At 36.5% G+C, this 27,073-nt stretch overlaps 1 protein-coding gene and 1 non-coding gene across 2 annotated transcripts; both read left to right on the top strand.

Annotated features, from left to right (window-relative positions):
* The first annotated feature begins 871 nt into the window (after positions 1-871).
* On the top strand, positions 872-26,490 carry LOC107482370 (uncharacterized). The gene is made up of 6 exons (XM_016102818.1): positions 872-981; positions 24,433-24,511; positions 24,712-24,852; positions 25,129-25,407; positions 25,489-25,722; positions 26,065-26,490. Exons 1-6 carry the CDS (start codon positions 872-874, stop codon positions 26,488-26,490), a joined length of 1,269 nt encoding a protein of 422 aa, XP_015958304.1.
* Positions 7,748-7,851, top strand: LOC127743125 (small nucleolar RNA R71). The gene has a single exon (XR_008004430.1). It is a non-coding gene; the product is annotated as a small nucleolar RNA R71 (small nucleolar RNA).
* Positions 26,491-27,073: the final 583 nt, after the last annotated feature.

The raw sequence follows: 27,073 nt of genomic DNA, 5'->3' as shown, positions 1-27,073 counted from the left end.
TAACATCCTTATTATCAAAATGTCATGTTTTCGATTGCACCATTTTGATAGCGAAGACATTACAACCACTTTAAACATACATTTATATAGTAGGAGCATTTGATTGAATATAATTTTAAAATTTAAGATTGGATGAAAAAAAATATAATTTAAAAAAATTATAAAGTTTGGGATGATTTACAAAGAAAAAAAACATACGAATTTGATTTTGAAAAAAAAAGTCTTGAGAACCAAAATGTTACAATAGAAGTGAAAAAAGAAAAAGAAATGATGGTTTTAATCTTTTTTATCCCAAATTTTTTATTCATAACATTTTTGAATGTTTCCAAAAAATCCTTAACATTTAATTTGTTTTAATTTTACTTTCAATATTTAAAATACGTTTCAATTTTATCCCTGCTGTTAAATTTTTAATTGTCAATTGTTAGTCAAATTTTATTTTTCTCAATTTACCCTTAATAAAAAAATCTAATCCTAATTCCTATCCTCCTAATTTCTAACCTTCCCTGACCAACCCTAACCCCATTAAGCCCCACCATTACTAGCATCCATCACCCCAACGTCTAATGCCACCCCTTCCTGCTCTGTTGTCCACACTCTTCACCATTCACTATTCTCATTTTTCGCTCTTATTACTATCGGCTTTCTTCCCCTTCTAGCTTTAACCACTTACCATCATCTGATCTTACACCTTTGACCCAATAGGTCTCACCCTTGCCTCACCTTTATCATTGTCTTAAGGGACATCTCCATTAACTATAAACACAAGAACAACAGCTACTACAATTATTTTTTAATTTCTTTTAAAAAAGAAAAAATTTCAGAAAGATGGGGGGAGGGAAGCAAATCGTAGAGAGGTAGGAAGGAGAACATGGCCACCACAACAAAGGTGGTAATGGTGGCAGTAGCGGCGAAAGCAAAGGAAGAAGGCGAGGATGCAATGGAGAATGGAAGAGGTAGCAGCAGCAGTGGCTGTTCGCTGTAACACCCTACCACACAGAACTTACGCTTAAGTCATAAAATTGAGATGGTGAGGTATTATGACCTCTAAAATAAAATATACATATATATAGTAATATTTGAAAATAATTTATAACGAGTAGCCTTGAAGGATAGTTTAAGCAAATTCTTGAAAAAAGAAAGTGCAACTCTCACGTACGAAAACTAGAAAACGAAGAAAGGTAAAGGCATATATATAATAAGAGCAGAATGTTAAAAGATACAGAATATCAAGCTCCAGACTCGACCTGCGATGCCAAGACTGGCCGAAGAATATATACATACATACATGTATATAAATATATCCAAAATATCCTGACATATATAAAGTAGGTACCTAGTTCTCCAAAAAGTCTCTAAGAGGATTAAACATAAGTTATATATACACATAGAGGAACCTTCAGACGCTCAGCGAGATGCCACTCAACCTGCATCTGAAAAATGACAACGTATGTATGGAATGAGAACTAGAGGTTCTCAGCATGGTAAAGGTGCCCACGTACATGAGATATAAGGTTCCGAAAAAACCAGAGACAATTCTAGAACTCCGACACTCAAATTTAAACTCAGAGTTACAAATTAAACCAGAAACAAGGTAAAATATCTAAGTTACCTAGGTTCTAATCAATAATAACTCTACACCTCAACCTCACTCTCCTTCAACCATCCAAAACACCGGTGGAACAACTCTCGTCACTCCTCCACCAAACGAGAGATCTCTCAGTTGTATAGATAAACAATATAGACAAGAAAAATACAGATAAAATACAATTACAGTAGGTAGAACATATAACAAGTAAGCATAATTAATCAAATAGGCAAACCCAAGTAATGCACAATCAATCAAAACAGATAAATGCATATGATGTATGCCTGCCCTATAGCCGATGGGTCTCATCTATCGGTTATAAAGTCAAACCCGACATGTCCGCTAGCTAACCTTGGATAGAACACCAAACACGGAATAAGTGGAACAATGCTGCAACCCTTGCATCTTACCCGCGTATTTGGAGCAAGGGGACAACCTCACCCTTACCTCTTATCCAAGTGGTGTTACACTTCTCAACCCGGAGCATTGGTATGCGAAATTGTGATTCACACTTTTCACAACTCCGCATAGCTGACCAGCAAGTGCACTGGGTCGTCCAAGTAATATCTTACGTGAGTAAGGGTCGATCCCATGGAGATTGTCGGCTTGAAGCAAGCTATGGTCATCTTGTAAATCTCAGTCAGGCGGATTCAAATAATTATCAGGTGTTGATAATTAAAAGAAAAATAAAACATAAAATTAGATACAGATATTTATGTAATTCATTGGTGAAAATTTCAGATAAGCGTTTGGAGATGCTTTGTTGCTTCTGAACCTCTGCTTTCCTATTGTCTTTGTCCAATCATGCGCACTCCTTTCCATGACAAGCTGTAAGTTGTTGGATCACAGTTGTCAATGGCTACCATCCGTCTTCTCAGTGAAAATAGTCCGGCTACGATTCTCACAGCAGGGCTAATCATCTGTCGGTTCTTACTTGTGTCGGAATAAGATCTATTGATCCTTTTGCACATTGTCACTGTGCCCAACAACCGCGAGTTTGAAGCTCGTCACAGTCATCCCCTCCCAGATCCTACTCGGAATACCACAGACAAGGTTTAGACTTTTCGGATCTCAGGAATGCTGCCAATCGTTTCTAGCCTATACCACAAAGGTTCTAATCTCATTGATTTGAATGCTTTGTTGTCAGAAGATGCTAGTCAAACGCATGGATCAGAGACCCAAGAGAATATACTCCAGCTGGCATCCAATGACTACGTTGAACATCATGTAGACTGCTTATGGTTGTCAGGCACGTGGATCTTGGCTAAGTGAGTACTGAAGATAGTGGGTAATTTTCACGGGTCACCCCTTCAGTCTGACTTAACTGAATTAAGTACAAGAGTATATGTTGGAGAAGAAGTAGGCGTGAATTGAAAGAAAAACAATAGTACTTGCATTAATTCATGAGGAACAACAAAGCCCCTCACCTTAATCTATGAGGTGTAGAAACTCCACCATTGAAAATACATAAGAACAAAAGGTTTAGGCATGGCCGAATGGCCAGCCTCCAAAAAGGGTTCCAAAAGGTCAAAAAACTTCGAATACAATAGTAAAAAGTGTTATTTATACTAAACTAGTAAACTAGGTTTACAGAAAATGAGTAGATAGTGCAGAAATCCACTTTTGGAGCCCACTTGGTGTGTGTTTAGGCTGAGCCTTGAAGCTTTCACTTGCATAGGCCATCCTTGGAGTTTAACTCCAGCTTTGGTGCCAATTCCGGCGTTTTAGGCCAGAAAAGGATCTCTGTTGGGTGTTTTAATGCCAGTTTGGGCCATCAAATCTCGAGTAAAGTATGGACTATTATACATTTCTGGAAAGCCCAAGATGTCTACTTTCCAACGAAATTGAGAGCGCGCCAATTGGGCTTCTGTAGCTCAAGAAAATCCACTTCGAGTGCAAGGAGGTCAGAATCCAACAGCATTTGCAGTCCTTTCTCAGCCTCTGAATTAGATTTTTGCTCAGGTCCCTCAATTCCAGCAAGAAAATACCTGAAATCATAGAAAAATACACAAACTCATAGTAAATTCTAGAAATGTGATTTTTGCATAAAAACTAATAAAAATATATTAAAAAGTAACTAAAACATACTAGAAACTACCTAAAAACAATGCCAAAAAGCGTATAAATTATCCGCTCATCACAACACCAAACTTAAATTGTTGCTTGTCCCCAAGCAACTGAAAACAAAATAGGATAAAAAGAAGAGAATATACAATAAATTCCAAAATATCAATGAAGCTTCGTTCTAATTAGATGAGCGGGACTTGTAGCTTTTTGCTTCTGAACAGTTTTTGCATCTCACTTTATCCTTTGAAATTCAGAATGATTGACATTTATAGGAACTCGGAATTAAGATAGTGTTATTGATTCTCCTAGTTCAGTATGTTGATTCTTGAACACAGCTACTTATGAGTCTTGGCCGTGACCCTAAGGATCTTGTTTTTCAGTATTACCACCGGATACATAAATGCCACAAACACATAACTGGGTGAACGTTTTTAGATTGTGACTCAGCTTTGCTAGAGTCCACAGTTAGAGGTGTCCAGAGTTCTTAAGCACACTCTTTTTGCTTTGGATAAGGACTTTAACCACTCAGTCTCAAGTTTTTCACTTGGACCTTCATGACACAAGCACATGGTTAGGGACAACTTGATTTAGCCGCTTAGGCCAGGATTTTATTCTTTTGGGCCCTCCTATCCACTGATGCTCAAAGCCTTGGATCCTCTTTATCCTTGCCTTTTGGTTTAAAGGGCTATTGGCTTTTTCTGCTTGTTTTTTTTCTTTCTTTTTTTTCTTTTTTTTCTTTATTTTTCGCATTTTTTTCTCACTGCTTTTTCTCACTGTTCAAGCATTCATTCAGAAAACAAAAGTATTGCCACCATATCAAAATAATTAAACTAATTTCAAGATAAAATTCAAAATTCATGTACTTCTTGTTCTTTTGCAATTAGAAACATTTTTTATTTAAGAAAGGTGAAGGATTTATGGGACATTCATAGCTTCAAGGCATAGACACTAGACACTAATGATCATGTAATAAAGACACAAACATAGACAAAACATAAAGCATAAAAAATCGAAAAGCAGAAAAACAAATAACAAGGAAATTAAAGAACGGGTCTACCTTAGTGATGGCGGCTAGTTCTTCCTCTTGAAGATCATATGGAGTGCTTGAGCTCCTCAATGTCTCTTCCTTGCCTTTGTTGCTCTTCCCTCATAGCTCTTTGGTCTTCTCTAATTTTATAGAGGATAATGGAATGCTCTTGGTGCTCCATGCTTAGTTGTTCCATGTTGGAACTCAAATCCCCTAAAGAGGTGTTGAGTTGCTCCCAATAGTTGTGTGGAGGAAAATGCACCCCTTGAGGCATCTCAGGGATTTCTTGGTGAGGAATCTCCTCATGCTTTTATTGAGGTCCATGAGTAGGATCTCTTGTTTGTTCCACCCTTCTTTTAGTGATGGGCTTTTGAGATGAATCTCTCCATCTCCCATGACTCAGAGTTTGAAGCAACTGCCTTCCCTTTCCTCTTTCTAGAGGTTTCTCTGGCCTTAGGTGCCATTAATGGATATGGAAAAATAAAAAGCACATCTTTTTCCCACACCAAACTTAAGAGGTTTGCTCGTCCTCGAGCAAAAGAAGAAAGAAAGGAGGAGAAGAAGAAATAGAGAAAATGGAGGTGTGTTGGAATTCGGCCCAGGGGGTTAAGTGTTGGAGATGTGTGAAATGGAAGGTGGTAAGGAGGGTTATTTATAGAGTAAGTGAGAGAGGGTAACCGTGTGGAGAATGGGTGGGTTTGGGAGGAAAATGGTTTGAATTTGAATGGTGAGGTAGGTGGGTGTTGGGGAATAGTGTTATGGAAAGGTGTGAAGAAGAGGAAGAGTGAGGTGGGGTAGGTGGAGATCCTATGGGGTTCACAAATCTTGAGGTGTCAAGGAATTCTCATCCCTGCACCTTTCTGGTGTTTAAACGCCCACTGTGTGTCAAATCTGGCGTTAAATGCCAGTTCTGCTACCTTTCTTGGCGTTAAATGCCAGGCTGGTGCCTTTTTCTGATGTTTAACACCAGCCAGACACCAGACAGCACTTTCTGGCATTAAACGCCAGTCTGGCTGCCAATTTTGGTGTTTAATGCCCATAATGCTGCCAGACTGGGCGTTAAACGCCCATTCTGTTATCCTTATTGGCGTTTAACGCCAGCCAGACGCCAGACACCCTTTTCTAGTGTTAAACGCCAGTCTATGTGCCATTTCTGGCATTTAACACCCAGAATGGTGCCAGACTGGCGTTAAACGCCCACTTTGCTAGCCTTACTGGCGTTTAAACGCCAGTAAGCTCTCCCTCCAAGGTGTGCTATTTTTTGTTGTTTTTGATTCTTGCTTTAATTCTGCAGCTATTTTTGTGACTCCACATGATCATCAACCTAAAGAAGACATAGACTAACAATGGAAAATAAAATGAAAGAGTAATTATTATAGATAAATAAAATTAGGTTGCCTCCCAACAAGCACTTCTTTAATGTCAATAGCTTGATAGGAAGCTCTTACAGAGCTTCACAGGTGCTCAGAGCATGATTGTTGCCTCCCAACACCATACTTAGAAGTTGAGTGTGGGGGCTCTGTATGACTCTGTATTGAGAGAAGCTTTTCATGCTTCTTCTCTATGTTTACAGAAGAAGATCCTTGAGCCTTGAACACAAGGTAGTCCTCATTCAGTTGCAGGACTAACTCTCCTCTGTCCACATCAATCACAGCTTTTGTTGTGGCTAGGAAGGGTCTTCCAAGAATGATGGATTCATCCTCATCCTTCCCAGTGTCTAGGATTATTAAGTCAGCAGGGATGTAAAGGCCTTCAACCTTCACTAAGACATCCTCTACAAGTCCATAAGCCTGTTTCAGTGATTTGTTTGCCATCTCTAGTGAGATTCTGGCAGCTTATACCTCAAAGATCCCCTAGTTTCTCCATTACAGAGAGTGGCATGAGGTTGATACTTGACCCCAGATCAAACAGAGCCTTTTCAAAGGTCATGGTGCCTATGATGCAAGGTATTAAGAACTTTCCGGGATCTGATTTCTTTTGAGGCAATGTCTGCTAAATCCATGTATTCAGTTTATTGATGAGCAATGGAGGTTCATCATCCCAAGTCTTATTACCAAATAACTTGGCATTCAGCTTCATGATTGCTCCCAGATACAGAGCAACTTGCTCTTCAACAACATTTTTGGTTCAGAGGAAGAATACTCATCAGAGCTCATGAATGGCAAAAGTAAGTTTAGTGGAATCTCTATAGTCTCTGTATGAGCCTCAGATTCCCTTGGTTCTCCCACAGTGGGCATCCCTTGAGGTCTTCCTCATTGGAAATCACTGCCTTTTCACTCTCTCTAGGTTCAGCCATGTTGGATATAGTTATGGCCTTGCACTCTCTTTTGGGATTCTCTTCTGTATTGCTTGGGAGAGTACTAAGAGGAGTTTTAGTAACTCTTTTACTCAGCTGACCCACTTGTGCCTCCAAATTTCTGATGGAGGACCTTATTTCATTCATGAAATTGAGAGTGGCCTTAGATAGATTAGAGACTATATTTGCTAAGCCAGAGAGGCTCTACTCAGAATTCTCTGTCTGTTGCTGAGAAGATGATGAAAAAAGTTTGCTATTGCCAAACCTGTTTCTCCCACCATTATTGTTATTGAAGCCTTGTTGAGGCTTCTGTTGATCCTTCTATGAGAAATTTGGATGATTCCTCCATGAAGGATTATAGGAGTTTCCATAGGATTCTCCCATGTAGTTCACCTCTTCCATTGCAGGATTCTCAGGGTCATAAGCTTCTCCTTCAGAGGAGGCTTCTTTAGCACTGTCGGATGCAGCTTGCAATCCAGTCAGATTCTGAAAAATCATATTGACTTGTTGAGTCAAGATTTTGTTCTGAGCTAATATGGCATTCAGAGTATCAATCTCAAGAACTCATTTCTTCTGAGTCACCCCATTAGTCACAGGATTCCTTTTAGAAGTGTACATGAACTGGTCATTTGCAACCATCTCAATGAGTTCCTGGGCTTCTACAGGTGTTTTCAGATGAAGAGATCCACCAGCAGAGTAATCCAATGACATTTTTGACATTTCAAACAGATCATCATAGAATATACATATGATGTTCCATTCTAGAAACATGTCAGAAGGACATCTTTTGGTTAATTGCTTGTATCTTTTCCAAGCTTCATAGAGGTATTCACCTTTCTTTTGTCTGAAGGTTTGGACGTCCACTCTGAGCTTACTCATATTTTGAGGTGGAAAGAATTTGGTCAAGAAGGCATTGACAAACTTTTCCCAAGAGTTCAGATTTTCTTTAGGTTGTGAGTCCAACCATGTCCTAGCTCTATCTCTCACAGCAAAGGAGAAAAGCAGAAGTCTGTAGACCTTGGGATCAACCCCATTGGTCTTAACAATATCACAGATCTGTAAGAATTCAGCTAAGAACTGATGAGGATCTTCTGATGGAAGTCCAGGAAACTTGCAGTTTTGCTGCATTAGAGAAACTAATTGAGGCTTACGCTCAAAGTTGTTTGCTCCAATGGCAGAAATTAAGATGCTTCTTCCATAGAAGTTGGAAGCTGGTGTAGCATAGTCACCAAGTATCTTACTTGCATCTCTAGCATTGTTGTTGGGTTCGGCTAACATGTCCACTTCTTTTTCAAAATTCTCTGTAAGGTCCTCTCCGGAGTGTTGTGCTTTAGCTTTTCTTAGCTTCTTCTTGAGAGTTCTTTCAGGTTCAGGATCAGTTTCAACAAGAATGTTTTTATCCCTGTTTCTGCTTATATAAAAATAAAGAGAACAAAAGGGAGTAGTGAAATCCTCTATGTCACAGTATAGAGATTCCTTGATGTGTCAGAAGAAAAGAAGAATAGAGGAATGAGGTAGAGAGAGAATGAGAAGAATTTAAACACAGAGGGAGAGAGAAGGTTCGAATTATAAGTAGAAGAAAAGTGTTAGCAAATAAATAAAAAGAGATGAGAGGGAGAGGGTTTTCGAAAATTAAAACTAAAATAATTAGTTAATTAGAAAGATTTTTGAAAAAGTGGTTAGTGATTTTCGAAAATTGAAAGTGGAAAAGTGGTTAGGTGGTTTTGAAAAAGATAAGAAATAGTAATTAGTTGAAAAAGATTTGAAAATAATTTTGAAAAGGTAAGAAGTTAGAAAAAAAGATTTTGAAATCAAACTAAAAGAGATATGATTGAAAAAAATTTGATTTTAAAAAGATATGATTAAAAAGATATGTTTGAAAAAGATTTGAAAAAAGAGATATGATTGAAAAAAATGATTGAAAAAGATTTGAGTTTTAAAAAGATATGATTGAAAAAGATTTGATTTTAAAAAGATATGATTTTTAAAATTGATGACTTGACTAACAAGAAAAAGATATTTTTGAAAATATGAGATAAGATTAAGAAAAAGATTTTTGAAAAATTAGTTTGAAGATTTTCAAAAACATTAAAAGAAAAATGAAAAAAAAATGAAAGTTTAAAATATGTTTGATGCAAAAAGTTATGAATTAAAACATGAAAAATTGAAAAAATTGAATTGAAACAAAATCACCTCCCTTGTGTCATCCTGGCATTAAACGCCCATGATGCTATCCATTTTGGCGTTTAACGCCCAGAATGTTACCTCTTTGGGCGTTTAACACCCAGCCAGGTATCCTAGCTGGCGTTAAACGCCAGAAATCCTTCTTTACTGGGCGTTTTTCTAAATGCCCAGAATGTTTCCTGTTATGGCGTTAAATGCCCAGAACGCTGCCCATTCTGGCGTTTAACACCCAGAATGATACCATTACTGGCGTTAAACACCTAGAATGATAGCCATTTTGGCGTTTAACGCCCAAAGTGCCTCTTTACTGGCGTTTTGACGCCAGTGAGCTCTTTTTTTCTGTGATTCTTCTGCCTTATGTTTTGAATCTTCATTTCTCTGTATTATTTACTTGAAAATATATATTTTGGATTTTGAATTTTTAATGAAGAGAGAGAAAAACAACAAAATGAAATAAAACATAAAATGCAAAATCAAAACAAGTAATGCATGCAAGGACACTTTGAATGTCAAGATGAACACCAAGAACACTTTGAAGATCATGATGAACATCAAGGACATATTTTTGAAAAGTTTTTAAGAAAAGAAAGACATGCAAGACACCAAACATAGAAATTTTGAATGTTCAAAAACTATGATTTTGAAAATGCATATGAAAAACAACATAAAACACAAAACAGGAAAATCATAAGATTAGACAAAGGAAATCATCAAGAACAACTTAAAGATCACATAAGAACACAATGCATATTATTTTTTATTTTTTTGAAATAAAAAAATAAAAATTACCCAATCTAAACAACAAGATAAACCGTTAGTTGTCCAAACTCAAACATTCCCCGGCAACGGTGCCAAAAACTTGGTATGCGAAATTGTGATTCACACTTTTCACAACTCCGCATAGCTGACCAGCAAGTGCACTGGGTTGTCCAAGTAATACCTTACGTGAGCAAGGGTCGGTCCCACGGAGATTGTCGGCTTGAAGCAAGCTATGGTCATCTTGTAAATCTTAGTCAGGCGGATTCAAATGATTATGAGGTGTTGATAATTAAAAGATAAATAAAACATAAAATAAGATAGAGATACTTATGTAATTCATTGGTGGGAATTTCAGATAAGCGTTCGGAGATGTTTTGTTGCTTCTGAACCTCTGCTTTCCTATTGTCTTCGTCCAATCATGCGCACTCCCTTCCATGGCAAGCTGTAAGTTGGTGGATCACCGTTGTCAATGGCTACCATCCGTCCTCTCAGTGAAAATGGTCCAGCTACGGTTCTCAAAGCAGGGATAATCATCTGTCGATTCTCACTTGTGTCAGAATAAGATCCATTGATCCTTTTGCACACTGTCACTGCGCCTAATAGTCGCGAGTTTGAAGCTCGTAACAGTCATCCCCTCCCAGATCTTACTCGGAATACCACAGACAAGGTTTAGACTTTCTGGATCTCAGGAATGTTGCCAATCATTTCTAGCCTATACCACAAAGGTTCTAATCTCACTGATTTGAATGCTTTATTGTCAGGAGATGCTAGTCAGATGCATGGATCAGAGACCCAAGAGAATATACTCCAGCTGGCATCCAATGACTACGTTGAACATCATGTAGACCGCTTGTGGTTGTCAGGCACGCGGATCTTGGCTAAGCGAGTACTGAAGATAGTGGGTGATTATCACAGGTCACCCCTTCAATCTAACTTAACTTAATTAAGTACAAGAGTATATCTTGGAGGAGAAGTAGGCGTGAATTCAAAGAAAAATAATAGTACTTGTATTAATTCATGAGGAATAACAGAGCCCATCACCTTAATCTATGAGGTGTAGAAACTCCACCGTTGAAAATACATAAGAACAAAAGGTCTAGGAACGGCCGAATGGCCAGCCTCTAAAAAGGGTTCGAAGTACTCCCAAAAGGTCAAAAGACTTCGAATACAATAGTAAAAAGTGCTATTTATACTAAACTAGTAAACTAGGTTTACAGAAAATGAGTAGATAGTACAGAAATCCACTTCTAGGGCCCACTTGGTGTGTGTTTGGGCTGAGCCTTGAAGCTTTCATGTGCATAGGCCATCCTTGGAGTTTAACTCCAACTTTGGTGCCAGTTCCGGCGTTTTACGCCAGAAAAGGGTCTCTGGTGGGCGTTTTAACGCAAGTTTAGGCCATCAAATCTCGAAAAAAGTATAGATTATTATACATTGCTGGAAAGCCCAAGATGTCTATTTTCTAACGCAATTGAGAGCACACCAATTGGGTCTCTGTAGCTCCAGAAAATCCACTTCGAGTGTAAGGAGGTCAGAATCCAACAGCATCTGCAGTCCTTTCTCAGCCTCTGAATCAGATTTTTGCTCAGGTTCCTGCCAAAAAATACCTGAAATCACAGAAAAACTCACAAACTCATTGTAAAGTCCAGAAATGTGATTTTTTCATAAAAACTAATAAAAATATATTAAAAAGTAACTGAAACATACTAGAAACTACCTAAAAACAATGTCAAAAAGCGTATAAATTATCCGCTCATCAAGCATGCGACAACAGAACTCAACCCTTGCATCTTACCTGGAGTCTCAAACTCTTTCTAGAGAAAGTGGACAACACCACTGCATCTTACCGGACTTTTTGACTTCAATTCATTCATATTCATTTGAAATTCATAATTAAACTTAGTTCTCATCATTCTTCTTCCTCATCTCTTACTCGGAGCAAGTGGAAGACGCCACTGCATCTTACCCAATCACATATATCTTATTTAATTACAAATCATCATTTTTCCCATCATCCTCATCAATCTCGTCTCATTCAACGTTAGCAACGCCTCTTTACTTCAGCTAACACTTCGCAAGACCCTTCCATATGCGAGACTATGTCCACGTACGTGAGATTTCAAAACAGGAGGGGACTTTCGTGTCACATATACTGCTCGCGTATGCGAGCATCCAATTTTTCAGGTCCGCGTATGCTAGATATCAAGGCAGTGAATGAATCTCGCATCGCGTGTGTATGCTCGCGTATGCGACTCCTCTTTTTTTTCAAAAGCTGTTAAGTCATAAAAACCATTTTTTACACCTAATTTTCGACATTCATAATTTCGTCTACAAAACTTTGATTTTCACAAGCTTTAAACCGTTTTAAAGATCTTAAAATTATCTTTAATTTAAAAGAAAATTCATTCAAATCTAAAATTCAAGGCTCAAGTTATGATCCGACGAAGTTGGTTAAAAATCACTTTTCACCAAAAACTCAAAACTCAAGTTTTCTAAACTAAATCAAAATCGATCTAAACAAAACCATTTCAAACATTATCATTACTCATCTAACATTAACTCATTACTCATCAATCATATAGCCACTCAAGATACCCACTCTCTTCATTACCAATTTCACATTATATTCATCACATATACACATATTCAATATTTGCACCAAAATCCACCATTTGACTAATTAATCCAACATCATACTTATTAGAGACATACATATACATTCGTTCTATAAAAAATCCAACCATTCACTATCAACATCCAAAACCATTTCATTATTTAACAACTCCATACATGCTTTTCCAAAAAACTCAGTCTATATCACTACTAATCATAATACATCCACAACTCACATATCAAATCTCAAATCAATTGCATATATATACACATTTATTCACTAATCGCATCAACGACCAAATTCAATCCAAGCTTATCCTATGGTCATCTAGCCTACGTTTTAATGAAACATTATATATTATCTATGAGAAAACAAAATCATACCTTAGCCAATTTTTCCCTAATGCTCATAACACCTCAATTTTCACCGCTCCACAACCATGAAAGGCTTCAAACGTACACCAAATAGAAAACACAACCTCCAAGGTCCAACGTCAAGCTTTCAACACCCCTAATTTGGTTCCAAATCACATATATACAGTCTAATACCAAACAATGTTACTCAAAATCAACTTAGGGTTCATAGTTATTAATGATTTACAAGAGTTAGTGGTTTCTCACCTTACCAATAGAAATTTGGGACAAGACTCGGTAAGTCCACAAGGCTAATTTGATCCTAAACACCAAAATCACATAATCTCTCAAAATCAAAACCTCAAATTCAAAATTTAGGAGAGAGTGCGCGCGAGCAAGAAATAGTGAGGTACTTACCAAATTTTTTGGTGGACTTTGTAAAGTTTGACACGGCGGTCGCGTGATCGTAAAAGGTGCCGCGATTGAAACTCCGGATTAAAAGTTATGGTGAAATGAAATTGGACTAAGGCTTTGAATGTTCTTCCTTTCTCGTCATGTAAGTTTCAGCTTGTTTCATCAAATAGAAGGGGAAAGAAGAGCTTAGCTCTTTCATTAATATGTTAGTAGGTTGGGACTTGAGCTTAATATGAGCTCGGTTCAATCAGTTTGGTCCATTTAATTTAATTTTAGGTCAAAATATTTAAAATTAGTGTTAAAATTTATATTTTAATTATTTTTATTTTTTTAAACTCTAAAATTTAATTTTTTAAATAATAATTAATTTATTGATTAATTATTCACTAATTACCCAGAGTTTACACTCGTATTAGTGTTTGGACTCGATGAAGGCAAGTAACTTTATTGATTTGGAATGTGTTGAATTTGTCTTTTTTCTTGTCACTAATTTAAATAAAATCTCAATTGCCTCTTTACTCTTCGCTCCTAATTTGGTGATATCATTGCAGATCTTGAAAACATGAAGAACGCATTTGAACCTTTGGGGAGGGGTTTAGTGAAGGTTAAAAGATTGGGGAATATGTTGAATTTGGTTAGGATTAGGTTAGATTTGTCACGGTTGGAATTGACATTGAGTTGAGTTTTAATTAAGGGTAAAATTGAAAAAAAATGTTGACTAACGATTGAGTGTTAAAAATTACAGTAGAAGTGAAATTAAAACTTATTTTAAACATTGAGAGTAAAATTGAAACAATTAAATGTTGGCGTATTTTAAAAGAAAAAAACCAAAATTTAAGGATAAAAAACATATTTTATCTATTAAAAAATTATAATTATATCCCAATAGAAATTAAAGGAACAAATACCCATTCCGTTTTCGATTAGTTCTTTGAAGGACAACGATATCTCCGATAAAAAATATCCATTTCGATCTTTGATATTTAATTTTGTGAGATTGGTTAGCCTTTTTGTTAATGATCTCTCTCCAGAATATTTTTATGAGGTGATACATTAATTACTAATATATCTTTTATTTAATTTTTATAAGTACAAATAATTTAAAAATCACTAATATTTCTTAGTTTTACATAGTAAATTTATCCAATATATTTAAAAAAGATAAAAGAAAATTAAATGACCCTGATAATTATTCCTAAAAGACAACGAGATTCCCAATAAAATAGAATTTTTCAATTCAATTTGTCTCTTAATGGATAAATCAATAATTTAACAAGTTATGTATGCTTTTCTATTAATATAAAAAAAACATTGACAAAAAGATTAACCAGTATCACAGAAGTAAAGATCAAGAACCAAAAAAAGGTCAAAATTTTTTTATTGAGAGTCTCATTGTATTTCGACATAATTACGAAGATCGTTTAGAGTTTTTTTTTTCAAAAATTAAAATATCTAATAATTGCTAAACTATTTCTTTACCTCATTGTCTTGGTGAAGCATCTTAATGTTGACCGTATTTTTGTCTTCACTTTGAGTAACTATTTCCTTGCAAATTGCAACTGCTTCCGGGGTTTCTTCAGTTGTTGTGTGTTGACTATGTAAAGCACAAGGAGTACTTTTTTGCACTTGAAACTTGATCGACGGAAGATCAAACAATTTTACATTCCCTTTTTATTTGTCGAAAACTAATTTGTTGAAGAGTTTATTTTTACCAAATATATTTCTGTTTCTATACAATGTTATATTTCATCGGCTTCAATAAGAACTTGTCGTAGATATTTTTTGATATAACATGTTTTTAGTGTTGTATTTTATAAAATTTAAAGACGATCTGATATTATATTGTTATCTAAATGTAAAAAGAGTTCACCAATGTAAGTATATTTCAAAATATAAAGAAGAATTAAGTTTAAATTTTTCAAACTTCAAAATATATGTATAACTTTCCTTTGTTTCACTAATTATAGAATCCAAGTTTCAACCACAAAGGCTCAAATTTTAATATATAAACACACAAATTAAAACAAACGTGTCATTTGATCAAAATAAATAAGAAGGAAAAAAGGAGATCGAAGCCAATAGTTGATATATGTAAGTAAGATGATAATAATAATTAAATTAAAAGATTTGCTAACAAACTGAATGTCTTAGGAATACAAAAGTTAAATTGAAACCTTTTATAGTGAAAAAGAGTTAGTGAATTTAACTTTTTTTTTGAAAATTTTTGTTTCTTTCAATATTTTTGTTTGTTAGTATATTTAAGGAGTGCGTTCTTAGCAAAATCTTAAATTAATTAAAATTGAATTTATGATGTTAATGTATGAGATGGTCCCATGGAATGCAATTGTTATGGTGTCTCATTGCAGTCACGTGGGTCATTTGTGAGAGTATCAAGATGATCTCATGTAGTGTTGGCCTATCTAACGCCATAGTGTCTCACTTGCACCACCAACCTCTTTTTAAGATAACTAACATTTATATAGTTATTTATATAAATGCTTCACCATCAGTCCAAATCAATGAACAAGAAAGAAATTAAGAACATCGTCAAGCCCCCACTTATACGCCATGATTCCTCATTCCTCTTTTTTCGATTGTGACTTTTATTACTTTGAAAGCGAATACATTATATGTATATTTTTTCAACTTGCATTCCCGTCTCCCTAGTGAGCTTCAAGAATAGTAACGAACTCCTCGGAAGGAGCAATTCAAGTAACTTCAGCAATAGTTCTTCGAGTTCCATAGCTAGCTAATCAGTCCATACCCTTGTTATATTTCTTTGGGACCCATTCAAAATGCACAGACCAAGAACAGAAAAGAAGCTCCTAAATTTTGATAATAAGATCCATTTTTTTTTACTGGCTCAAGATTCTTGAAATACACATTCAGACAATCTGTTTTACAAGTGAGTTCTTTAATACCATCCCAAACTAAAACCAAACCTATCCAAATAGAGAATAACCCGCATTGATACACTCCAACAAGGAAGGGCCCAAAACATCCCATAATCCATCTTCTATTTGAATCTCTAATAATACAACTAAACCCGGCTAAACCTTGCTCAGGAACCGTACTAACATCATAATTCAATTTAAAATAGTTACTTGGAGGAGATTTCTACTAAACCCGTTGGCCAAGCGGAATAGAATTCAGCTTCAAAGAACTCTCCGCTCAAACCATCAACTCATTGGCAGTATGACAAGCAAGAATAACAACCTTATTGTTCTTGGGTGGATCGGCTGGGGTATAGCTCGTTCTCCGACGACTTCCTTCGAGACGGGTTATACCTCGGCTTCTTGTGAACAACGGGGTGAATACCTATAAAAGGTACTCTGATACTCAAATCAGTATTTGAATAAGCTTATTCTCAAGTAATTTTTCACTTACCTTCAAATGAATTTCTTCCTTTCTCTTATATTGAGAGTTGGTGATCCAAGGTGATCTGTTACCGAATTTATAGTGGTAATGTGTATGAAGATCATAACGTTCTGATTTGTTGTTATGATTTTTGATGGCTGACCTAAACGTATATGTCGAGTTTTTCATAACCAATTTATAACGGTCATATCATAGCTCTTAAGTTGAGTCTGGTGATATTTTAATAAAAGATGTTGAGCTTTAAATGACGATATATAACTTGGCATATACGTTATAGGTGTAAAGCTTCCAGGTCAAGATACTTTATTAAAATATCTAGAAAAAGAAAATAGAAAAATTAAAAGAAAAATTAATAAAAGTTATTAATAAAGCACTGTGTATTGATTAGACACCGATTTGTTTTTCTATACGGTATTTGAGCCGCCGTTGGTTTGAATGAAGGGTGGGAATTAGGTTGAGGGATTTCAAACAGTTTAATAAATTGTTTCAATTTATTTCATTTGGAATTACAAGTGTGTTTCATAAAGGCAAAGGTTTTGAACTCAATAGTTTTCAAGAAGGGTTAAAGTATGAGCAAAAGAGGTTAGTGCATGTGTTTCTGTTTTTTTTCCTTCTTCTATCTTTGTGAAAGTAATAGGTGTTGAGAAATTAACGAAGTTACAAAAAGAGGATGATGGGTCGTATAACTGGATTTGGGAGGATGTTAAACTTCGTGGTTCATTGTTTGTTGATGAAGAGAGTGTGAGAGAGATTGATAAGCGAAAAATAGTGAGGGACGGTTCTGGTTTTCATGTTATGATGTTGCCATGTACAAGGGTAGAATGTGCCTTTCACAAAACAAAATAATTTTGAGTTTTTTTTATATGCATAGCTGTGTTTTGTAAGATTTGCGAGTAAATCTCCCTTTTACAGATTTCGAATGCTCTGTTTTAAAACAGCTGAACTGCGCTCATCTCAACTCCATCCCAATGAGTGAGTATTTTGGAGATATTTTAAAATATTAATGGATTTGAAAATGAAACCTATATTGGACCTATTTTTCTCTTTATTTCAAGCAAAGGGAGTTTAGAAAGGTTTTTGGGTGAACTTAAATCGTTTTTCGGGTCTAAGTATTTTCAAGCTGTATAAATATTTTTTAAAGGATTTTAAAGAAATGTTTTTGAAAATCAAAATTATTGAAGAGGAATTTTTGTTTTATTTAGATAAACATTTGAGTAAAAAATTTTTTCTTTATTGGTGTTCTCAACCGATGCATGTACTAGGGCCAAAAGAAGTTAATAGCGAAGATGCATACTTAATAGAGTTTCTGTTAAACCATATAAAGAATGGCAAGTTGATATCTATTTATGAGATACTTCCATGAAAAGATGATAAAGAGTCCGTGGTGAGGTATTTAGGTAAGGGATTTGATAATGTAGTTGAAAAGCATTTTTTATGTTACCTTGAATAATTTGGTATTTGTTTATTGTAGGTGGTAAGTATCCGGGCATGACTGGAACGACCTTAAGAGCTCGGCTTAGAAGTAAGATTGTGGATAAGGAAGGGTCATCGACTAACCCGGGGGGATGGAAAAGGTGAAGTGAATCAACCTATTTTTAAAAGGAAGCCTATGGTTTTCAAGAAGAGGAGAACCGAGTTGATTGTTGTCGATGATGATGTTGATGGGGCTGGAAAGGGGGTCCCTCTGGAGAGATGACTATTTTTGTGAGGAACCAAGAAAAGTTGCACCCCTTTTTCAGAGCTAGGTGATGGGATATCGATTTAGAATAGGAACTTTCTTTTCATGGTGGTGACCAATGAGGTTTTGCAAGTACCGTCTAACATCAAGTTGGCTATGGGTATTGGTGATGTTGCCATTGACCAATAGATGCAGGTATACATATGATTTTGGTAGTTTTTTATTTTGTTAATTAATAAGGGATTTTGATGAGATATTGGTCATGTACTCGGCTTGGGCCTAGTGAGCATTGGTCAAAGCTAAGAAAACAAACACAAGAAATTGATGGAGAAAAATGACTCTAAAAAGTTGAGAGTAAAAATTGCTGAGAATGAAAAACTGATATCGGAGTTGAAGGAAAAACTTATTTATAGAGAAGAGGAATTGAAAACTGGCAAGAATCTTTGTGAGAAGGATGCCGAGCTTTTGAAAAAGAAGGAGAATGATATGGAAGAAATGAAGAATCAAATGATAGAGATAACTGTGAAAACAAAAAATTTGAAAAAAGAAAAAGAAGTTAAAATTTTAGATGCGTTTGCTGAAGGTTTTAAGAGGTTTGTTTGTCAAGCAAAGTTCTTGATGCCCAAGCAAGACTTAAGGGCTATGGATTCGACAAAAGTGGTTTAAAAGGGCGTACTTGTTGATGATGATGGATTTGTTCTTGTCGAGGAGGAGGGTGAGAATCGAGTGGAGGAGTGGCTCTTTTATTTTGTTTTTGGTTATTTTGAGCTTGTTTATTTCGGTAGGTAGGAAATGTGACTTTGTTAGATAGTTTGTAATATTGGAACTGTTTGTATGTTGTTTGTTGTATTACAAACAAAGTATTTTAAAAAAGTTTCATGATGTGGAACATCAATTTGAGATGTGTTTTAAGTTTGGTCTTTCTGTAGATCTTGTTTGATTTGTTATCCCAATTTGGAATTAGGATTGATAAGTTTTGTTGACAATGAATTATAAACAAAAAACTAAATATGTCCGTTAGATGATGGAACTTAATTGTTTAGTTGATATTTGAAAAAGGTTTCTTTAAATTGACTATTTCAAAGAGTATAGCTCAGAGGGGTTTGAATTGTCCTGGTAAATTAGTAACAATTTGATTGATTGATATTAGTTTTGATAGAATTTGATTCCAAAAATGTCGCCATTAGTGGATAAGATTGTAATATGCGTACATCATTTGTTTATAGTAAGATTGGAATGAAATGTAAGTCATAAGTCTTGATAATTGTAAATCGAATAGATCTAGATTAGTAAAGGAGAAGAATAACAATTAATAGCTCGGGTATGAGAGAAAAATGAGTATGTAATATTTGTTACCCTTGATTACAAAGAAGGGTAGGTAGGCTTGTGTAACACCCTAAATTTTAGCACCTCATGATCGTACCAAAAGCTCAGGCGTTACTTATCTCTAAACCTTTTTATTCTATACGATCTTTATTTAATATTGAGCCTTCGCGAATACGAATCGAAATTTTGGCCAAGAATAGAAATTTTAGTTAAGAAAACGAAGAGTATGTACTTTAAACCATTTAATCACAAAAAATATATATCCACGTAGCATTATATATTTATACTTATTCAAAGATCCTCAAATATAAGTCCTACTCCTATAAAATCTAAAAAAATAAACGACAAGGAGAAAATAAAATCTAACAACTCAACTTGTAAATATAATCTTCTATGCTCCTATAGCTCCGCACTAAACCTTCGCACCTATAGCTAAAAGGGGTGGAAATAGGGGGTAAGAATTGGGGAGTTCTTAGTATGGTCGGGGTGTATAGTTATGTTCATTTTATTACTGTAGGCAACAGCAATGAGCAATAGAATACATTAGACTTAACAAATAAAGAACACAGAAATCAAGCAATCATATAGTACACCCACAATCACAGAAAATACACTCAGAAACACATATGTTCAAACAAGTATGATGCATGTCTGTCCTATGGCTAATGAGCTCATTTGTCGGTTATATAGCCAACTTGACATGTCCGGTATCTAACCCGGAAATCGTCTTCTTGAAAACTGGTGAGCAGTATAGTACCACGATCCTCACCTGGTGAGTGGTAAACCACCTCGATCCCCACCATCTGTAGGCGGTAAACCACCTCGATCTCCACATATGTTTTTAATTGAAAAACAACACACATATGGGTGGTAAATACCACGATCCCCACGTTCATCGCGACACAGGACAAGCAGGACACCACCACGATCCTTGCCAGGTCAAAGCTCGAAATCCACAATCTTTTAAAATCTTGACTCAGAGCAAGTAGGACTAAGCCACAACCCTTGTGTACTGCCCAAGTGTTTTCCAAATATCAAAATATCTCTTTAAAAACAACTCAAATCCATTCCTCTTTCATTAAACTCCTTTTCTTGATAAATCAAATTCAAACATAATACTTTTTTAGATAAAACTGAAAATATAATCATTTCTTTAATAATTCAAAGTTAGCTAATATAATTCATAAAGCTTTTAAAAATCTCTTTTTAACTCCCAAAATAATCAAAACACCCCAGCTGGCTATTCATACATAGCCGAACTAAAATCTCAATCAACAATAATAATTCAACATAGACTTAATCAAACTCAACTAGTAATCAATCAAACCAATATTCACTTATCAAATTCACTTATCGTTTGTGCCTCTTAGAACTCCGATTGGCCGAATTCAAGGAGAAGAGGAGCTACATCATTGTAAACCCCGCTAAAATCAGTAAATAGTTAGTCAATAAATCAAATTTTAAATATGAAAATTAAAAATGTAAATTTAATATCAAAATAGGATAGAGCTCTTCAAAACGAGAATTTTGATACCAATTTCGAAAAATTTGGCCCAAAATTGGACCGGATGAGCCAAACCGGTTGAATCGAGTCCAAAACTGGGCCCGTGAGTCCAACCGGACCCATAAGTTAAAAGGGTAGAAGCTCCTTCTCCCCTATTTAGTAACAACAACACCGAACAGATTTGTGGGGAGGAAGAGAGCTTCCCTAACCCTCATCAAATCTTCCAACCACCACAACTTCCCCGTTTGAGCTCCGATCAACGCACCGTTTGCGGCCACGCGTCTAGCGCGTCGAGATCTACATTTCTGTTAATCAATTTCACCGATAAGCTCCAAATTCATTTCAGAATATCTATCCCCTTTCTAATTGTGAAATTGAACCCTTGTGATGAAATCTTACACAATTTGGTGTTTTAGGTTTGAGTTGGCTTACAAAGCTTATTGGGCTTGAGTTGCTATGCGTGTGGGTATAGTAAGGACAACCTAAACCCTAATCCAAATTTGATTTTATTATGTAAAATCTGAATTTGGAGTATATATGTGTATTAGGTGTGAATTAAGTATATATATATATATATGGAGGTTGTGGTTGTGACTTGTGTAGCTGTCTTGGACTAAATAAATTGATCGGCCAAGGTATGGTTTATGTTTCGTACGTTTAATATATAAGGTTTTGTGAAAACTCAGACTAGCACCCTATATGATAAGTTGAAATGGTTAAATGTGTTGAATGATTAGTGTTTGTGATGTTGATGGATAAATTGATGTGGTGATTGTGTTGAGTAATTGATAATGGGAGTTAAGTGTATGTATGTATATATGCTAATATGATAGTGATGAATGAAGGGTTTATGATTACCGCAAAGTAATGGTATGGACGAGATAGTGAATGGTGTTTATTTGAATGGTGTTTATTTGGAATTGTTATTATTGTTATGATGAATATTGTTGTGCTAATGATTGAAGCGTTTTATGATGATGATAATATGTGGAATTGGAATAAAATGTTAGTTGTGAGTGAAATGTGATATGATTGAGCTAAGGTTGCAAGAATGGTTGTGTGATGGTGAAGAGTAAGTTATATTGATGGTTATGGTATATTGAGTTGAATGGGAATGAGTTTTGAAAGAAAAAATGTGGTTTTGGTAAAAAAATGAGGTTTGGTGTATTCTGATAAAAAGTGGTTTTTGATGAACTTTGAAAGTCCATAACTTGCTCCTCAAATTTTGGATGGAAATGTGGTTTGTTTCAAATAAAAGATGAATTTGCAAGCTTTTAAACGATATACATTTTGTGAAGCAGAATTTTGTAGAGAAAGTTATGGACGATGGAAGTTTGGTGTGAAAAATGTGTATGTAGGTGGCTAAATTCTGGTTTTGCAGCTTTCTGCGCAATCTGTTATTTTTTTGAAAAAAACACATATCCATGCATACACGTGACCCACGCGCACGCGTGGCATGGCATTTAAAACTACGCGTGCGCGAGTAGCCCATGCATGCGCGCGATGAGCCAACATCACGACCACGCGTACGCATGACCCACGCGTATGCGTGACATGATGTTCTCTCCTATGCGTACGCATGGTAAGGGAACATGTGCGCGTGCTACCTTTTCATACTACCATGCGTACAATCGCCCACGCGCATGCGTGGCCCCTGTTTGCTGCAAAACTGGCTTTTTTGTGTTTAAATAAAATTTTTTACTTCTAAACCTTCATTTTCATCCTTTTAAACATAAGGTATAGTACTAAGTCAAGTAGCTATTTGAAGCTAGGAAAATAAGGTAACTTGGGAATGAAGAAAAGGGAAAATATGAGGATTTATAAGAAAAAGAGATGGATATTAAATGAAGTTATGATTCCATGGCTTTGATGAACGATTATATTATGATTATGAACATGAAATGACTTATGAATGATGTTATCTGAGATACAATTTTTCCTGGGTAACAGAACCGTGGCTTTCCACCACGTGTTTCAGGTTGAATCTCGATACTCTGTTGACCCTACGTCGTAAGGGTGAGAGGGCACGTATAAATTTCCGGGTATGGATATCCCCCATTGAGTGATTAAATGATGAATGAATGTAAAATCTATGCATAGACTCATGGGGATGCGCGACGGGAGACAGTCTAAGGTTTTTGGACTTGTTAGGTTGGCTGGATAACCGACAGATGAGCCTCATCATCCATAGGACAGGCATACATCATGTGCATTTGTTTGTTTTGATTGCTATGCATTACCTGGGATTGCCTAACTAAATACTTATATATGCTGCTACCTGTTATACTTGCTACTTGCACTACCTGTTTCTTACTTGTGTGTGAATTTGTTTGGTTGCTTGTCTCTGCTGAATTATGGATGACGGAAGAACGGAGGAATGGTGAATTGGTTAGGTGTTAGGTGTTAGGTTTTAAAGCAAATAAGTATAGGGTACTTAGATTACCTACCCCTTTTTATGGTTTCTGCTTAGAAAATTAAGTTTTACAATTGTATGATGGAGTTCTAGGATTGCCTCTGGCATTCCCAAGACTTTATTTATTATACGCGTGACACCTTTACCATGTTGAGAACCTTTGGTTCTCACCACATACTGTGTTGTTATTTTTAGATGCAGGTCGAGAGGCTCCTCGCTAGGCGTCTGGATCCCTGAAGCGGAGTAGTTCTGGGTTATTTTGGGTTTTCTGTTTGTATGTATATGTACTCATGTACTTAGCTTGCTCTCCAAAAAACTTGTTTATTTTGTTCCTCATAGAGGTTGTGGGAGAGATAGGGTCTTACTTTGTATTTTGAGTATTTTGGGATACCTGTATATGTATGTATATATATTCTCCGGCCAGCCTTGGCTTCGCAAGCTAAGTCAGGAGCTAGTTATGCTGTATTCTTGGATTTCTTTACTCTTTCATTTACTCTTATCCATAACTCTTAAGATTTCTTAGCACGCAAGAAATTCTTTTCCTTGTGTGTTGCGCTTTTTATTTTACGATTTTCGTTTATCCGTTTTTTGAGGCTCCTAGTATATTATCTCTTTTCACTATTATATGTAAATATTTTCTGATTAGGGAACATGGCCGCAGCGATGTAAGCAACTCCCGAAGCCCTGGGAAACCAGATAAATAATGGGAATAATGGCAATAATGGTCCTATGATGCTTTCCTCCTTCCTAAAGGTTCATCCTCCGACCTTCAGAGGAACCTCAAACCCTACCGATGTGGATACCTGGATACAAGCTATTGAGCAAACACTACAGGCTCAGTAGGTTCCTAATGAACAGTGGGTTGAGTTTGAAACCTATCAGCTGCAAGGTGAGGCTCAACATTGGTGGCAGGGTATGAGGCATATTTTGCAGCCTGATGGGGTTGTAATCTCTTAGGAGTTTTTCTGAGAAGAATTCTATAAGAATTACTTTCCCAGCTCAGTTAGAAATACCAAAGAATTTATACTGCTTCAGCTGAAACAGAGCCAAATGACCATTACTGAGTACACGAGCAAATTTGAGGAACTATGCCATTTTTCACACATTTGTTAGGGAGCTCCTAAGGACTTTACTGAGTGGAAATGCATTAAGTATAAAGGAGGCCTTCGAAATGACATTCAGAGCTTTGTAGCACCTATGAAGATTCAGGTGTTTTCTGAGCTTGTGAATAAGAGCAGGGTGGCTGAAGAATGTGTTAGAAAGGCTGCAGCAAAAAAAGGGAGTATGAGGATTCCATTCTAGAAGACTATAGGAAAGAATTTTACACCTAGGGGCAGACAGTTCAAGCGTGGCGGCTTTGTCCCTCAGAATAATCAGGGGCAGGGCAACTTTAGGAGGCCAAATGCCAATGCTAATCAGGGAAGAAGGCATGGGAAGCCGCCACAGCAGGATCTGAGTTGTCACGGATGCGGGAAGTACCATTCAGGACCATGCAGGTTTGGGACTGGAGTATGTTATTCTTGTGGACAGCCTAGACACTTGGCTAATAGTTTCCCAGAGAAGAAGAGGTATGAGACTGGCAGAGTGCAGCAGCCAGGGAGAGTATACACTACTTCTGCAGTAGGCGCTGAGGGGTCAGAGACATTGATCAGAAATAACTGTGAGATGGCCGGTAAAACTTTAAATGCCTTGTTTGATTCTAGAGCTACACATTCATTTATTGCCTTTGAGAAGGCTGATGAGTTAGGATTGAAAATAGTAATCCTGGGGTGTGCTTTAAAGGTGTATAATGCTACCCACGAGGCTATGGTGACTTGGTTAGGGTGCCCCCAAGTTCCATTTTGAATACAATAGCGTGACTTCGTACATAACCTAATTTGTTTGCCGAAGACTGGCCTTGATCTCATTCTGGGATTGGACTGGTTATCCAAGAACCATGTTCTATTCGATTATTTTGCAAAAACGATGTGTTTTATGCCAGAGGATATAAAAGGGCCGGTTGTGGTGAATAACTACTACCTGAATATCATGATAGTGAATTGTTCTAGGGTCAAATGTCAGGAAATATTGTTGTTAGTTGCGGGTGTTTCGGGTGATGATCGAATCTTGGAGCAAATTCTGATTGTGTGTGAGTTTCCATAGGTGTTTCCTGATGATATTGATGAATTTCTACCTAACCGAGAGGTTGAGTTTGCTATTGAGTTGGTGCCTAAGGCCGGACCAATCTCAAGTGCTCCTTATAGGATGTCACCCCTAGAAATGGCCGAATTGAAATCTCAGCTAGAAGATCTGTTGGGTAAGAACTTTATCTGACCAAGTGTTTCTCCATGGGATGCGCCAGTGTTACTGGTGAAGAAGAAAGACAAGAGTATGCCTTTATGTGTTGATCACCAGCAGCTGAATAAGATTACTGTGAAGAATAAATACCTGTTATGAAGGATTGATGACCTGATGGACCAGTTATAGGGAGCCAGTGTGTTCTCTAAGATTGATCTACAATCCGGTTACCATCAGATAAGGATCGGAGACAAGGATATTCCCAAAACTGCCTTTAGGACGCGCTGTGGTCACTATGAATACACAGTAATGTCCTTCAGATTAACTAATGCTCCGTCAATATTCATAGATTACATGAATAGGATTTTCCATCCATATCTGGATAAGTTTGTTATTGTGTTTTTCGATGACATTCTTATCTACTCTAAGATAGAGGATGAGCATGCAGAGCACTTACGGACGGTACTGCAAATCTTAAAGGATAGGAAGTTGTATGCTAAGCTATCCAAGTGTGAGTTTTGGAAGTCTGAAGTGAAATTTCTTGGCCACGTGGTGAGCAAGCAAGGAATAGCAGTAGATCTTGCTAAGGTTGAGGCAGTGATGAATTGGGAGTGACCAACTTCAATGACGGAGATAAGAAGTTTCTTAGGCTTGGCGGGTTATTATCGGAGATTCATTAAAGGGTTTTCCAGCTCGCTTTACCTTTGACCAAGATGACTAGGAAGGATGTTCCTTTTGTGTGGACTCCTGAGTGCGAGAAGAGTTTCTTGGCATTAAAACAGAGGTTGTCTAACGCACCCGTATTAGTGTTGCCTAAGCTAAGAGAACCATTTGAAGCATACTGTGATGCATTGTTAAACCACTATTTTATGGTTTATATTATGTTTAATTGAGTGGTTTTTATCAGCTTTTCACCCACTTATTCATATGATTTGCATGGTTTTACAATTCCTTCCTGGATTTATTCACTATGATTGAAAACTTGCTTCCTGGTGCACGAAATTGTGATCATCAATGGCGCCATCAACATGGTACACTCAATTGTAATCTCAACTCTTTATCACAACTTCGCACAACTAACCAGCAAGTGCACTGGGTCGTCCAAGTAATAAACTTTACGCGAGTAAGGGTCGATCCCACGGAGATCGTTGGTATGAAGCAAGCTATGGTCATCTTGTAAATCTCAGTCAGGCGATTC

Source organism: Arachis duranensis, chromosome 1 (genome assembly GCF_000817695.3).
Source record: "Arachis duranensis cultivar V14167 chromosome 1, aradu.V14167.gnm2.J7QH, whole genome shotgun sequence".
NCBI lineage: Eukaryota > Viridiplantae > Streptophyta > Magnoliopsida > Fabales > Fabaceae > Arachis > Arachis duranensis.
This window is presented reverse-complemented; position numbering and strand designations above follow the sequence as displayed.